The following is a 16,646-nucleotide window of genomic DNA, read 5'->3' as shown; positions in this document are numbered from 1 at the left end:
ATCCTCAACCCTGCTGTGTTACTTTTCCATACCAAGCATGATGATCTGACATATATTTACCTGTAATTTTTTGTTGATTTTCGGCCTGCTTAAACTTAATGTAGGCTGCATAAAGTCAGGGTCTCTCTTCAAAATTTAAATAATTAAAATGTTTTTAGGGCAATTTTCTCTGCATGCACGTAAGGAAGTACTGTGTTGCCCCTTACATTTATGTTTTCTAGGAATATTTAGTAACATTGGAAAATATTTATATAACACTATCTAACCTATGCAAAAGCAGCCATGGACAGTATATAAGATTTAAAGAGATTATGTGAGCAGATCAGGGTCCACAGTGTAGGAGATAGCACATGGCCTATGCCCAGATCTATCTGAGTTCGCAGCCCTCTTCTCTAAGCCACATGTAATGTTTTTTAACTTTGTCTTTCAGTATGAATACTTCAATGCTGTGCTGATAAATGAAAGGGACAAAGACGGGAATTTTTTGGAGCTGGGAAAGGAATTCATCTTAGCCCCAAATGACCATTTTAATAATTTGCCTGTGAACATCAGTCTAAGTGATGTCCAAGTACCAACAAACATGTACAACAAAGGTAAGACTCCCAGATGCTGCTGTTTTTAGAGGGTGAAGAGTCAGGGGGTTGAGAAGCAGGGGCTGGCTGGTTTGGGATATCATTTTTTAATTTTTTTGAAAAGTACTTACAAGCTCCGTGTGTCAGGTATCAACTAGATAGATGAAGCATGTACCTGTTCTGCCTGGAGCTGCTAGGCTTGCTGTTTCTCTGGCTGGTTGTTTATGTCAGGCTCTCTAACATTTGGTCCAGGGGTTGGCAAACGTTTCTATAAAGGATCAGATAGTAAATGTCTTAGGCTTTGCCAGCCATAGAGTCTCTGTTGCAGCTACTCAACTCTGCTGTTTAGGCACAAAAGCAGCCATATGTAAATCAGTGGGCATGGCTGTATACCAATAAAATTTATCTACAGAAAGAGATGGCTGGATGTAAGCTGCAGGCTGTCGTCTGCTGACCCCTGATGTAGTGCCTTTGTTTTCTTCTTCCAGTTTCTAGAATGGCATTTAAGGGATGGGGAACTCCTAGGGGGACGATGGAAATAGCTATGGTCTTTTCTCAGAGTATAAAGCAGCATGGACCTTAACAGAATTCCTTATTTCCAGGCTTGTATGCTTCAAATCCAGTCTTCACCTAAACTCTAGAGTTTATTTTTCCCAAAGTTCCCATCTGCCTATTCCAGTTGGAATTATAGCGGCCAAGGACTGAGCTCAGCGGACTCTGGTAGGACCGTGTATTCTACCTCTTTCTGGCTGTGACCTTGGGCATCTCATTTCATCTTTTTAGGTCTTAACTTTCTCATCTTATGATGTGAGGAATCATCATATCTACCTCATGGGGGTGGTTGTGAGGGCTAAATGGAATGATGTTTATAAAGGGCTTGTTTTCAGCATCTTTATCTATTGTTACTGAGTAGTAGTTTGCTCTACTTTGTCATATCTAAAAAACTTCTAAACAAAGAGTTAGCCTCCTAGAAAAGTAAGCCAGAAAGTCATAGCGTATTCAAAGTAAAAAATGTGCTGCATTGTCTCCCATCAAGGTTTCAAAGATATCAGGGGCCATTTTCTGTCACAGCATTCAGTTCCCAAATCGTATACGAGAGCTCAGTCATCAAGAGCAAGGGCTGTGGGGTTAAGTCCTGTTCTTCCTCGTGTAGGTGGTGTGATCTTAAAACAAGTAACTTTGCCTTTCTGAGTCTCAGTTTCTCTTTCTGTAAAACCGGGATAATGCTACTGCCTCCCTCAGAGGTTAGCGAGAGGATATAAAATGATGCGTGTGTAGCCCTTAATACAGCAGTAGAACACAGAAGGTGCGCAGTGCATTTTAGCTGCCGTTTTTATTGGAGAATAACATGAATACAAATTGCACTTCTGAATTGTTCTAAGTCACTATTTAAGGAGCTTGGTCAATGATTAAAGAGATTCCAACTGACTGTCTCTGAAACCTTTTCCTTGTGTCTGATCTTTGTGGTTGGATACCTAATGTCTCCTTTTCCTGGTTTATCTGTTATCCGTCCTTAAGAGTCAGTGGAGGCAGCACCCGATTAATTAACTGTTCTTGTAGTTACTGGGGTTAATGGAGGTGAATCAGATGCAGCCCCTCCCGTAAGGGGTTTGCAGTTCATTTGGGGAACAGACAGATAATGAGATAATTAGAACATCACGTATCACATATTGGCCACAGTGCGGACAGTCAGGGGACAGTGAGAGTGCCAAGAATGGGACCTGTCTGCTTGTTCCCATTGGCAGGGTGCAATTCATCTTTTTCCCTTTTTTCCTCTTAGAGGAAGTGATGTCAGTCTAAAATCCTAAAGGACTCCGGACCGGGCCATATGCTATACCCTGCTCTTTACTTTGGACTCTTTCTTAGAAACAAATGGAACCAAGATATAGAGGGCTGAGCTCAGCTTTGTTCAGTGGAGTTTAGTTCTCCAGAATGATCCTGTTAGCTGAAGAAGTCCTAAATGAAGCTGCCCCTTTTTGTGCAATGTGGCCAGAAGAAAGCCATCTTCTTGGCATTAAATATATTCCCAACTGAAGATAAAAAAGTTAACAAGATTTTATGGAGCAATTTCAGACGTAAAACAATTCAGAATGATCTTTTAAAATATGACAGCTGCTTCAAGGTGGCTTGAGCCATTAACACCATTACAGACATTTAATTGCACCTCTAGCTTTAAAGACATAATTGTGCCCTTTAATGGTAGGAACACATAAGGGACCCACACCACCACTGATCACACAGGCTATAGAATTATGCTTGTAGGAATCCCTAGACAGAATCGTCAGAGATAGTCAGATTTCTTGAGCCATGGGAGATAGATAATGATATTCAAAGTCATTCTCAGCAGCCCTCCTGGGACCTGCCCATCACCTCTGCCCAGTCTGTTGTCACCCAGCCAGGCTGTGGGGCATGGATCAGGGTCAACCAGGTGTTCTATTTTGTCTCAGCCAGGCAGTGAAGGGCAGAGGAGAGGCAGGGACTTCATGCAAATTCCTGTCTCCACTCTACCTAATTCAAACCAGCCCCTAACAGCCTTTTTGTCTTTTCAAGCTGCAGAAATATATTTTATGTTTAGAAGGCCCTCCAGCTCAGAGCTAGTTATTGATGACATGTACTCAAAATAAATGTTTGGAGATTAGTCACTGCCTGTGCTGTTTTGGGGTTAGAAATCTTACCCCCAACAAAGAAAACCAGTACAAGCTCATTCTGTCCTAGCTGCTTGGACTTCTATGGGCACATAGCAAAGTGGTTTGACAATTGCTTAGGAGCTGTGATGCTCTGTGTTCTTGGGTATAATTTCTAGTCCTAGGTGAAACTACTCTGGCAACTAGGCTGTTCAGCTGGGTTCATGCTTTCCTCTCTGGCTGAGGTGCCTTTCTCTTAGGTACCAAGAGAGGCTTCAAAGTTGATGACATGGACAAGCTGTGCCCATGGGAACTCAAAAGCCATTTTCATAGAGTCTTTAGAAATATATCTCAGGGCCTTCATGGTGCCTGATGCAGGAACTTTTTTTATGAAAGTCTTTCAGCAGATGTTTGCCGAGTGGCTGCTCTGCCATCCCCAGCCTATGAGTCTTACTATTTCAGAGAGTTTGAAGATGAATGGCTGATACCTTTAGAGCCATAAATGACTCCACATCCTTCACGAGTAAAGCATGAGGCAGAACTGCTGATGATCTGACAGATAATTCAAAGATGAACTCTTTGAAGGACTTTCTAGGCTGAAGTGCTGTAAAGTTTGTATACACACACACACACACACACATACACAACCACATAGGTACATATATACATACACATTATATGTATGTGCATAGGTCTGTGCATGTGTGTTTGTATACATGTGAATGTGTGTGAAAGAAAATGCTGTGCTCTCAACCTATTCCTTCATTTCCATTTTCCACCTCTGTCCACCCAGGTGAGACCCCTCACTTCTGTTCACTGGACACAACTTCTTCTTTCTTTCATTGTATTTTATTTCACTGTGTTTATTCCTATTATCCCTGTCCCTCCTCTCCTGCTTCTTCTGATGTGCATTCTTAGAAATCAGCTCAAATATAACCTGCTTAATTTCTTTTGTCTTGTGTGATGGAAGTGATTTTGTTTTTTCCTCTGCTCTAGCATTGCTCTGTTATGTGAATACATAGCATGCAGTCTTTTCTTCTCCACTTCAGGTTCTCTGAGGACAGAGGACTCTGCAGATGCAGCCTTGAGCCCCCTCTACCCCCGCCCATGCTCTTTATAGATGAGTTCTTTCTGGAGGTTGGTTGGGGTGGAGGCCGCTGACATCTGTACCTCCTGGGCTATGAGATGTCATCCAGGGCCGTAGTGTTCTCATGGTGCTTACAAGCAACATAAACAGAACCTGGCTGATTTAAATGATAAAGAAACTTTTTGAGAGGAGCCTGGGTGGCCCACGGACTCTTCAGGAAAACTAGAGAATAAGGCCTGGAAACATCTGGGGATGGAGGGAGACTGAGGCCAGAGTCACACTCACATCCAACCTGACCAGGACCCACTCTGGACGGTTGCCCCACCCTCACATCTGTGACTGCATAAAATATCTGTGCCTCATTTCCTCATCTGTAAGCTGGAGGTGACAATCATAGTGAGTTGCCTCAGGGATTGTGCAGAGGATTAAACACTCAGAGGGGCGCAAGGCACCTGCTGTCCACCCAGGACTCAAGTGCTATGGTCTGAATGTTTGTGTCCCTCCAAAAGCTGTATGTTGAAACCTAATCACCAAGGTGATGGCATTAGAAGGGGGCCCTTTAGCAGGTGAGTAGGTACTGGAACTCCCAGACTGGGGGAGCTTATTGTCCATGGGGGCTGTGGAGCGGAGCAAGCTGGGCAGATCCCAGCTGAAGTGGCAGCAGCAGGAATAGCTGCTCCTCTGTGGAAGTCAGAAAGGCAATTATGGAGCCTGCGAGGCCTCGCCAGGTGGTGAGAGGCTGTGAGGGCCATCAGGAGGTCATGAACACCACAGTGACAGGTAAAATATGGCTGACAGCTTTGCCAGGAAGAGAGTTGCTGTAGAATACTGGGTCCCACTCACACTGAAGAAGAGGGAGAGGGAGGAGGCATCCAGGGCCTGATTTGGAGAAAATTCAGAGAAAAATGGTGCACAGGCCAAGACTGGATGGCTAAGGCGAGAACCCTTGGGCCTGGGGCCCTAGAGAACAAGTTCCAGTGAGCATATCAGCCCCATGAAGGCAAAAGCCCCAGCATGATACCTACCACATGGTAGATGCTCAGTAAATAACTTATTGCAAGGTAAAGGAATAAATACAAATTGCAATCAAGATACTCTTTCCAAGACTTTGTTCTTGCATAGAGGAAGAAAAGACATAGGAAGTAACCCAATCTCAATTCCTCTTCCTCCTCTAGCAACGGAGGACATCTGGGAGAGGCAGGCTGAGGTGGCAGCGGTGAAGGGGAGGTGTGAATTGCAAGACACAGGCTAGACCACTCCTTCATCCTCTAGACTTCCCCAGCAGGGCACCCAGTCAGGCTGAAAACAGGGCTGCAAAGCTACGCTGTGCTCAGGTCCAGCCCCTGAAATGAAAAGAGCTTCAGGAAAGGGAAGACCTGTAACCACCACTGCAGAGCACGAGTAATCAATCTGTCTATTATAATCCAATAGGTTCTTCTAAAAAGCCCAAGGAAAGAGCAAAGGTCTGATGAGACAGGATTGGGTCCCCTGCTTAGGAGCAGAGGATGCAGGCTGCTGGAGGGATGGGCAGGCTTGCTGACTTTAGATTTGTTAGATGTCTCAACCTATTTTTCAAATGTTGAGTTTGATAAAACACAAAATGCATTTTGCCAAGCACTTTTCCCCTTAATTACATGTGTATATTTTAAGGGAAATTTAATCCATATGTTTCTGATTTGTTTACACGGAAATCATTAAAATGTTGTTTTCCAAGAGCTATTTGATGTGCAAGAAGGCTCACAAACCTTATAAAAAGCTGTTTAAATTTTTTTTTGCTTTCCCTTTGTTTCTATTCCCTTCATGTGTGTGTGTTTGAGGGGGTGGGGAGAGAGAGAGCGCACACACACATAAGTGAACAAGGGTGACTGACCCCAGGACGTCAGAAACAGATTCCAACTCGAAATGGGTTTTCTTCTCGGGATTCTGAACTGAAGCATTTGGATTAGGCTCCAATCTGGCTTCCTTGTTGTCTTCCAGCCCTAATGGAATGTGATGGTGATGTGGCCATAACTTGGTCTTGGGAGTCAGATCAGGGGAATTACTCCAGAGCACGCTGCTCTGGACCTGGAGAAATAACACTTAAGAACCTCCTTCCACATGTTGCTACCTTCAGTCCTCACCAAGGCCCAGGGAGCTTTCCCAAGATGTAGTCTGGGTTCCAGGAACCCCTGTTCCAGCAATGTGAGCATAATAGGACTAAGGCATTTGGTAAGAAACATACAAAATAATGCCCCTGAAGTGACTCCACAGCTGTCATCCCAAACTACTCATAGTTTTTCCTATTCTAGTTTGGAAATTATATTTTTATATCACAAAATAACTATCCCTGACTTAAAATTCACAAGTTGAGTGGCTGAGTTCACATTTTATTGACAATGCCTCTGTACTTCCTCAGTGTATGTAACACACATGCACATAACCATGGGTCTACAGAGATGTATATGTGTGTATCCATAGGTGTGTGTCTCTATTTCCTCAGAGGTGATATTAGTAGAAGGAAGGTGTCATGTGGCCCTTTGTGGTCTCTCAATCCTATCCTTGGCTTATGTTTAGCCTGGAAATTGCACTTGATAAATGAGTAGGTGGATGGACGGATGGATGGATGGATGGATGGATGGATGGATGGATGGATAAATAAATGGATGAGTGGATGGATGAATAGATTGATGGGTAGGTGGATAGGTAGATGGGTGGGTGGATGGATGGATGGATGGATGGATGGATGAATGGACGGACGGACGGACAGATGGATGAATGGATGGATGGATGGATGGTTGGACGGACGGACGGACGGATGGACGGACGGACGGATGGATGGATGGAGTGGACAGAGTGGATTACTTACAAACAGCTATGCTCTGAAGTGAGGACTTTCAGTGCATTATCTCATTGACAATGACCCCATGTGTTGTAGGCAGCAGTGGGGACCACCATTCTCCAAGACAATTCTTCCACAGCCTCTGTTTTAGAGTCAGGTCCAGAGAAGTTACCTGAGGCAAAACTCAAAGGCATCACTTCAGTTACAGGTGGTTCTTTCCCAAAATGCAAGTGAGAAAAGAGTTTATGCCTCCTGCCTAAGGCTCTCTGAAACACTGTTCTCATCCCTGGTCCCCTTTTCACCTGGGCTACTGCCCTGTGCCGTCCCCATCATGTCTGTCCCTGTCTACATTGGAGCTCTTTCCAGAGCCATCAAGGAGTCTTTGGAGAGTGACAGTCCTGGACTTGCATCCAGTGCTATGAATACTAGCATGGTGGACTAGAAAGAGCATTTCACTCTGGGGGCTTCTGTTTCTTCATCTGTAGGATGTAAATTGTTAATTTGAGCATTAAAGAAGGTGCCGAGCTTCTGTACAGCAAAAGAAACCATCATTAGAGCGAACTGGCAACCAAGAGAATGGGAAAAAATTTTTTGCAGTCTACCCATCTGACAAAGGGCTAATATCCAGAATCTACAAAGAACTAAAACAGATATACAAGAAAAAAAAAACCAAAAAACCCCATTCAAAAGTGGGCAAAGGATATGAGCAGATACTTTTCAAAAGACATATGTGAGGCCAACAAACATATGAAAAAGTGCTCATCATCACTGGTCATTAGAGAAATGCAAATCAAAACCACATTGAGATACCATCTCACACCAGTTAGAATGGCGATCATTAAAAAATCTGGAGAAAACAGATGCTGGAGAGGATGTGGAGAAACAGGAACACTTTTACACTGTTGGTGGGAGTGTACATTAGTTCAACCAGTGTGGAAGACAGTGTGGTGATTTCTCATGGATCTAGAAATAGAAATTCCATTTGACCCAGCAATCCCATTGCTGGGTATATACCCAAAGGATTATAAATCATTCTATTATAAAGACATATGCACAAGTATGTTCATTGCAGTCCTGTGTACTATAGCAAAAACCTGGAACCAACCCAAATGCCCATTCATGATACACTGGACAAAGAAAATGTGGTACATATACACCATGGAATACTATGCATCCATTAAAAATGATGAGTTCGTGTCCTTTGTAGGGACTTGGATGAATCTGGAAACGATCATTCTCAGCAAACTGACACAAAATCAGAAAGCCAAACACTGCATGTTGTCACTCATAGGTAGGTGGGTATTGAACAACGAGAACATATGGACTCAGGGAGAGGAGCATCACACACTGGGGGCTGTTGGTGGGGGTTAGGGGAGAGATAGCGGGGGGTGGGGAAGGTAGGGAGGGTTAACATGAGGAGAAATGCCAGATATAGTATGCACCTAAAGTAAAATTTAAAAAAAAAGAAGGCTGGGCGTGGTGGCTCACGCCTGTAATCCTAGCACTTTGGGAGGCTGAGGCGGGCAGATCACAAGGTCAAGAGATCGAGACCATCCTGGCCAACATGGTGAAACCCCATCTCTACTAAAAAAATACCAAAACAAAATTAGCTGGGCATGGTGGCATGCACCTATAACTCCTGCTACTCAGGAGGCTGAGGCAGGAGAATTGCTTGAACCCAGGAGGCAGAGATTGCAGTGAGCCAAGATTGCGCCACTGCACTCCAGCCTGATGACACAGCAAGACTCTGTCTCAAAAAAAAAAAAAGAAGAAGAAGAAGTGGAGGTAAGCCTTTCTTCAGTTGGCTGACCTGTCAATGACCAGCAGATTATTAAAAAAGAAAAAAAAAAAAAAAGGTAAAGGTGCAGCACCCAGCACAGTACCTGTCACATGGAGGCATTTGATACACACTGATTCCCCACATAGACGTAGTTCCCAGCAAACCAGATGGGTTACCCTCATTGCTCTGCCAGAAACTTGCAGGGGATGCTCATCTCCAAGCCCAGACCCCCTTCCCTTCATTCCTCTTTGTAGAATGAAGTGCAGGTGTGCTCACAAAGCAGCTCCGGTTTACTGCTCTCTTCCTGGCTACCCCGTTCCACCTCTTCCTGGTCGTACTAGATCCCAGTAGTCCAGACTCGCTGAAGACCTTTGCATAGGCTCTGACCTCCTGCTGAGAGTGCTGTCCTTTCCTCCGTTCTGGAAAGACCCATCCTTTCCTGAGAGCCCAGCTCCATAGCTGCCATGTCTTTCCCTCCAGCCCTAGCCCTCATCTCCAGAACCATCCTCTGCTTCCTCATGTATGCCCCCTGTGGGGGTTTTGTCTCTCCTTCTGTTACAGTATTCATCACATTGTGCAGCAGTTTCTTTTTCACTGCAGTCTCCTCCCTTGAACTTGGGGGCAGGGGCTGTCTGTTTTTTGTTTTGTTTTGTTTTTGTTTTTGTTTTTGTTTTTCATTCCCTTGAGACCATAGCAGAGGACCTGGAATAGAAAAGCATTTGCAGGGATGTTGTTGAGTTGAAGTGAATTCTCTTACTACAGACTATCACAAATGGTTGTTTTTTTATCTGCTTTGTGGTTCTGTCAACTTTGCTTGTATTTAAATTTTGATTCTTTTTTGTTTGTGTCTTTCTGAAGACAGTAATTTTAGATGTATACCTAATGAAGTAATTAATTTCAGGATCTTCTAATTTGTTTGTATTTTTAATCTCTCTTTTAGAAGGAATGGGAATCCAGTTGGAGTCTTACAGTTGGTTAGGAGCTGCACCTAGGCTAGAGAAATTCTGAAAGGTGGTGCAAGGGGCAATAAAGGACAATGGGAGAGCAGGAATGATTACTAATAGTGTTTTATTTCGCTCTGGTGCCCAGACATTTGTGAAACATCACAGTAATAGTAGGGAGCTGGAGTTTGTAGGTGATTTATTTTAAAAAATGACTTAGAGAGGGTTCAAGGTCATTCCTGTGATATCTTCATGCTCAGGCACTTGCTTTTTGGTCTGTATTTTGCCTGGGAAGCAGAAGGGTGGAGCCACCTTCAGGACGGTGAAAATTGCAGCAATGAGTGCTGCAGCCTGTGGTGGCTGTCAGGTGTGTTCCCATGCAGAAAAGAGATTAAGAGCCACTGTCTCTGGGCTGACTCAGTTAGTTATATATGCCACAGGTCCCCCTGTTTGAGAAGGATGCTGCCTTGCTGAAGGAAATGCAGGCTGGGCTTCCACGATTTAAGAAGCACAGCAGAGACCAGCAGATGGTCCTGCAGGCAGCCCCCAGGCCTCCTGGGAAATGCTAGCCAGGTGCCCTGGCCAGCCATGGGGCTTGCTCAGTACTTGTGGTATGAGTGTAAATATAATATATATATATATATATATATATATCCTTGCTGCCTCCAAGCTGACCGTACTCCCACAAAAGCATCAGACTATACTCCTTGCTCATCTGTGCAAAGAGAACTGTAGCACCTATCTCATGGGGGTTTTGTGAGGATAAAATAATACAATGAATGTTAAGCACTTCAGACTACTATGTAACAAAGGTTTACTGACAGCCTCAATTGTTAGTATTGTTATAAGAATAATAATGAAGGTCACAGTGGTATGGCTTATGCCTGGGAATATCTCTGATCCTGAGCCAGGTAGCCTTCTTTTTTCTTCTGTACCTTGGAAACCCTTTTTTCACTGTGGTTGTATATTAAGAAATTCAGTGAACAGAGGACAATGTGGAGGTAGAGTTGCAGGATCAGAGCCGAGAAGCATCCCGGCAGGTGGCTCAGTCTCTGATTCCTGGACCTGCTCTCCACCCACCTGCTCATCATGCACAGATGTGGTGAACCTCTGTGTGTTCATGTCCTACTTCTTGGGGCACTTGGCTTCCAGGAAGCTTGGTGTCTATGTCAATGAGAGGCTATAGGGCTTTGTATTAGTCCATTTTCACACAGCTGATAAAGACATACCTGAGATGAGGAAGAAAAAGAGGTTTAATGGACTTACAGTTCCACATGGCTGGGGAGGCCTCACAATCATGGCAGAAGGCAAAGAGGAGCAAGTCATGTCTTACATGTATGGCAGCAGGCAAAGAGAGAGCTTGTGCGGGGAAACTCGTCCTTATAAAGCCATGAGATCTTGTGAGACTGTCTCATGAGATGGTGTCTCATGACAGTATCGTGAGAATAGCATGGGAAAGACCTGCCCCCATGATTCAGTTACTTCCCACCGGGTCCCTCCTACAACACATGGGAATTCAAGATGAGATTTGGGTGGGGACACAGCCAAACCATATCATGCTTCAAATAATGCTCTTTGCTTTCCTTTTGCTGGGGACTCTTAGAAGGGCCTGGGAGCTTTCAGCTGTTTGGAAGCATTAGCATTGGCAGGGACATAAAGAAAATCTTTTTGTTTTTTACACTCTTTTACTGTTCCCAAAACCAAGCTGATGGAAACTTCTGCCCAGAACACATTAACTCATTGACCTTAGAGACACTCACTTGTACATTAGTCAACTGATGCCTCCATCAGGTTTTCTCCTTCAGGTAACATTTCTATGGTGCCTACTATGTGCCAGGAACAGTATGGTATTATACAATGCAATCCTACTTACAACTCACTGAAGCAGGGACCATTATTAATTCCCATTCTACAGGTGAGAAAGCTGAGGCTTAGAGATTTGCTCAGAATCACTTGGCTGGCAAAGTGGGCCATCAGCATGCAAGCCCAATGCTTTGGCTTTAGAACCACCCAGGTTCCACACTGCCTTTCTCTACTGTGCCCTGCATGCCACCATCTCCACCACTCTGATGGCTGAGTTTTCAGCTAGCTATGTCATACCTGTTTTTCTTTTCTTTTTTTCTTTGAGATGGAGTCTCACTCTGTCACCCAGGCTGGGGTGCAGTGGTGTAATCTCAGCTCATTGCAACCTCCACCTCCCAGGTTCAAGTGATTCTACTGCCTCAGCCTCCCAAGTAGCTGGGTTTACAGGTGTGTGCCACCACACCCAGCTAAATTTTTGTTTTTTTAGTAGAGACAGGGTTTCACCATGTTGGCCAGGCTGGTCTCGATCTCCTGACCTCAAGTGATCCACCTGGCTCAGCCTCCCAAAATCCTGGGATTACAGGCGTGAGCCACTGTGCCCGGCCATCATGCCTGTTTACATGCATATTTTACGTATGCGGCAAATGGAGGGCCCTGTTTTTGTCAAATTGTGCTATTTTCTTCTCAGCATGTGAAAATCCATCATAAATGAAAACTAGTCTTATTTTACATAAACACTTCCAATTTCTTCCCTTTATGAAAATAATGTTGCAGCAAAGAGTCGTTTTAAATATGGGAGGCAAATTCTGCAGCAGAATGCCAATTGGTACCAACTGCTCACACATAGGGGATATTTCTGTTGGGAATGAGACGTTTCCACATTTAATCCTGCAAACTTGCCATACCAAAATATGTATAAGAAAAGTGAGTAAGGAGGTGATGATGATTCAGAATGCAAAAGGCTCTTCTCCTTGCCAGAAAGTTCACTGCAGTATGTTTAGGAGAAGTGAATTCCTTCACTGGAGTGACATTTGCAGAGCTGGGTTCTGTGGGACAGTGCCACCATCTATTGATTCAATAAATATTCATGGAGCACCTCTAGCATGCCAGACACTGCCCGGAGCTTATAGGTCAGTGGGAAGGCAGGTGGGAAGTCGGCACACAGCTGAGCATATGATGCACCCAGAGGAAATGCTGTAAAGAGTTGTGGTACAGTAAGGGTGTATTCCATGCAGCTCAGCCTGGGCTGAACTGGCAAGGTGGCGGTGGCCATGGGCAGAGGACACTTAGCTCTGCTACAATCTGAAGGATGGGTAGGAAAGAATTTAGCCAGGGGCTGGGATGAGGTGAGAGGTGCGCAGAATATTGCAGTGGGAGAGAACACGCCACAAGCTATTGGTAAGTAGTCCTTGACAAAAGGTTCTAGGATAAGATAAGGGAGGGCAGAGCCTTGGAGAATCTATTGCTCTTGGCATTCCACTATGAACCTGAGATGTTCAAGGAATATGAATTTCTGCTATAGAAAGAGAAAGCCATTCAATTTGATGCATCAGTGTTTCCCTAACTTATTTGATTATGGCATCCTTTTATCCTGGAACATCTCAGAAGATATGTGCGTTTCCTGGGACCAAGAGATTCTGCTGAGCTGGAACTCCCTGTGCTCAGGAGAAGGGTCCGAAAGGTGCCCAACAAGTGAGAAAGATGCAGAAGAAAATGCATAGTAAAATGGGCGTGTGTGTGAGAGGGAGAGGGAGAGGGAGAGGGAGTGGGGGTGGGGGGGGAGAGAGAGAGAGAGAGAGAGAGAGAGAGAGAGAGAGAGAGAGAGAGAGAGAAGGGTATAAGTCATTGTATATGCAGATTTCAATGTTCAGGAAATTAATAGCACTGACTTTCCACTTTCTACCCTTCTGTTCAGTTTGAATATTTTATGAGGAACATGTGTTGCTTTTTTAGTAATTAAAAATGAAAGAACTAAAGAAATCGAGTTACAGAGCTACCAATATACAAGTTAATTGTTCAGAAGACACAGCTATCTGATAAAAGGAAATACGCCCGCATGCAAATTGTTAGTGGCTTCCCAGGTGCTAGCTTTCCGTGCTTTGTGGTGAAAATGGTTGACAGTGGTTTTGTTAGAGGCAGGAGAACGCCCAAGTAAGTTGTTGATGGCAGTCAGTGCAGATGCTACCTTTGCAGGAGACTGTGTTAAGTGGCATATTGTGTCCTTATGGCAGTGGTTATTTTAAGAAGAATGATGTTGGCCTGCGAAAAGAGAAATGATTTCCCTCTAAAAATGATTCTGTGATACTCTAATCATCTGCTGAGGGGTGTCACAGACATGGGAATGCCCTGCTTCAAATATGAAGAACATTCTGCACTTGGAAAAAAAAAAATATGTCAGTGCTACAAAGGGTCACACTGGGATTAGAAGTGAGGTTTTCTTGTCTCAGGAAGTGACTATGCAGTCCCATTTGTTCTCTCACTGATGTAACAGAGAACTTTCAAGGGGACTTTGTGAAGCACCTGTTCCTGGGCCTCAGTGAACCCTCGAGATGGGAGGAAGGGGCCTGATGGAGGCCCAGGGCTAAGTGGCCAAGAGTGCACCAGCCAGTCCCCTCTGCTTGGTCTCATTGCCAAAGGCCACATCCTGGAGCCTGGCTGGCAACGGAGGCGTGTCATTGGGGTCTGGGCCAGGGGTTCCTTGTAGGCCATCATCACTACCTGATGAATGCCTGGCAGTGGCACAGGTGGCCCTTGAAGATAAGGTGCCTGTCTCAGGGATTTTCTCTGCTCAGGGCCACCTGTTCCTCAATGTGACATTTGAAAATCCACACCTCAGCTGTGTTAGGTGGGTTTCTACTATCAATGACTTAATGGCCTTTCTTATTTCTGAAGACATCACAGGCTGCACCATGTGGCAGTGCCATTTCATCATCTCCAAAGGGCCACCATTTGAATTCTCCCTTCATTCTTAAGTGCCAGAGGTATTTCTGTACATTTCTGATGTTTTCCTCTTTTTTCCCGCTCACTTCATGGTGGTAGAACAATTCCCGAGTGGTTTCTACTTAGGCAACTGCTGCCACACTGTTTCATGCCCACACATGTAGATATTTGCGTGTCTCCATCTGCACAGAGATGCAACACACTGTTGCTTTATCTTCTGGCAGGTGGACTAATCCACATCTTAAGAGATAATTCAAATGGCCTAGAGAGACTGAGGGTGCGTCACTCTCCGGGGTGAAACTCAGACTGTGGAGTTAAAAGTTTCTGGATTCCGTGTCTGGTTGCGCATTAGAGCTTTGGAGCAGAGCCCCAGCAGTCCAATCCACATAGTCACATCTTCACCCGTGTCTACTTTGTTCAAGTCCCAGGCTGGGTGTGGGGAAACCGGACCAGACCTGACTTTCAGAGACTTTCCTGGGGTAGGTTTTCATGTTTTCTACTCACTGCTATCAAAGGCAGGGTAGGAGGAGGGGAATTAGCAAGGCAAAGTGCCCCCAAAACCCAGAAGAAGAGGTGATGAAGGGCCGTCTGTTGGGGCTGAGCCAGGGCACTGTGATGGACCCGTACTAGCGAGACAGTGGGAGGTTCCCCCTGAAAAAGTGGGAGCCCCAGAAAAGGCAGAATTGGGTGGTGGTGATTTGCCTTTTCACAAACCACTTTACAGATGAGAAGACCGAGGCTCAGGAGGCTAGTTACCTCTCTGAGTGTGAATTTGGATCCAGGTCTGCCCATTGTCCTCACTGCCTTGCTTAAGCGAGCCAGAAGAGACTCCCCAAGAGCAGTGGCTTGGGAGGAGCCCGTCCCCAGGATGCTCCTCACTGATGAAGAGAAAAGGTTTTCTTGGATCCTCCTGGTCAAAGCCAGACTAGAGTGTAGCCATGGCTGGTTCATAGTGACTGTTCTGCAGCCCAGGCTGATCTCAGCCAGGGGGCATTGGTGTGGGTATGCTGGTGGTTTAGATATTGAAACAATGTGTGTGGTTGGTAAATGCCATAGCTCTAAGACCCCCTCCCCAGTGCCTCTTGTCCACCCCAGACCCTCCCCACAACTGAGGAGTCGGCATCGCAGACCACAGACTGTGCCCGTCGTAACTGGTCAGCATGTGACACACAGTTTGTAAACACTGAGTATCACCCAGGGGTAGAGCCGTTGCGTTCCTTCGGCTGCAGTATAATGTGGCTTGCTGACAGTGACCTCAACAGTAGGGAAATGTGTGTCTTCTCCTCATGCCCAGCAGGGGTTCTGCCTCTTTTCTGAGGGGAATCCTGAGCCTCAGCTCATGTCTCCTGACGCTCCCGTGGCTGCCTTGCCTTGGGCTCACCTTCCTGTTGCTCCAGCCCTGCCTCCCTCCTTGGTCTGCATGCCCTGGAAGCTGGCTGACAAGGCTCCCTGGGCTGCTATAGCAGTGGACCGGACCTCACTGGGCTGAGGAATGAGCCTACAGTTGACCCGGGCATCCTGACACAAGAGGCCAGCCGTCCACCTCAGCTTTGCAGCCCTAGAACCCCTGGTGCTTGGGGGATCCATTCTGGGGCTGGGCTTTCCTCATATCTTTCTCATGAAGCACACTGTGCTCTCATAAGTATCCTGAATGGAGTATTTTCAGGGACTGACCACATCTGCAGAGGCTTCTTTATGTGAAAACAGGGTCGGGGATGGGGTGGGACCTTCCCCTGCTTAATGCAGATCCAGGACTAACACTGTGTGTCAGGGTGGTTTTGAGTGAGGGCTGGGGTTCCGTTCCTGCTCCTTCCCTTGCTGGCCGTCAGACTGGACAAGTTAGCTAACTCTTGTGAAAGTTGGATAAGGCCTGAGATCCCCGTAGCGTGATGGGGAGAAGCTGCCTGAGAGAAAGAATGGCGAGGAATGGTAGAGAGGGTTGGGGAAGTGAGGGGTGAGGAAGCAGGAGAGAGGACAGCAGGAGCGAGTGAGCACCCTGGGCTTCCCCCAGGGTCTGAGAAGTGTCCCTCTGAGAAGCACCGAGGTGGGGTCACATAGTCCTGCAGTCTTCCTCACGGGCC

The 16,646-nt window shown here is 45.6% G+C and overlaps 1 protein-coding gene across 9 annotated transcripts in view; it reads left to right on the top strand.

Annotated features, from left to right (window-relative positions):
- Positions 1 to 16,646, top strand: part of CACNA2D3 (calcium voltage-gated channel auxiliary subunit alpha2delta 3) — a 935,925-nt gene that overhangs the window by 363,663 nt on the left and 555,616 nt on the right. For all 9 annotated transcript variants that reach the window (XR_012518702.1, XR_012518703.1, XM_039477586.2 and 6 more), the window contains one exon: positions 431 to 593. Coding sequence is in view for 7 of the 9 variants with exons in the window: in XM_039477586.2 (XP_039333520.1) it covers positions 431 to 593 (163 nt within the window). In the remaining 2 variants the exon portion in view is untranslated. The remainder of the gene's footprint in view (positions 1 to 430; positions 594 to 16,646) is intronic.

This window comes from Saimiri boliviensis, chromosome 8, assembly GCF_048565385.1.
Source record: "Saimiri boliviensis isolate mSaiBol1 chromosome 8, mSaiBol1.pri, whole genome shotgun sequence".
NCBI classification, from domain to species: domain Eukaryota; kingdom Metazoa; phylum Chordata; class Mammalia; order Primates; family Cebidae; genus Saimiri; species Saimiri boliviensis.
Note: the sequence above shows the minus strand (reverse complement) of the source record. Positions and strands in the feature narration are given on the sequence as shown.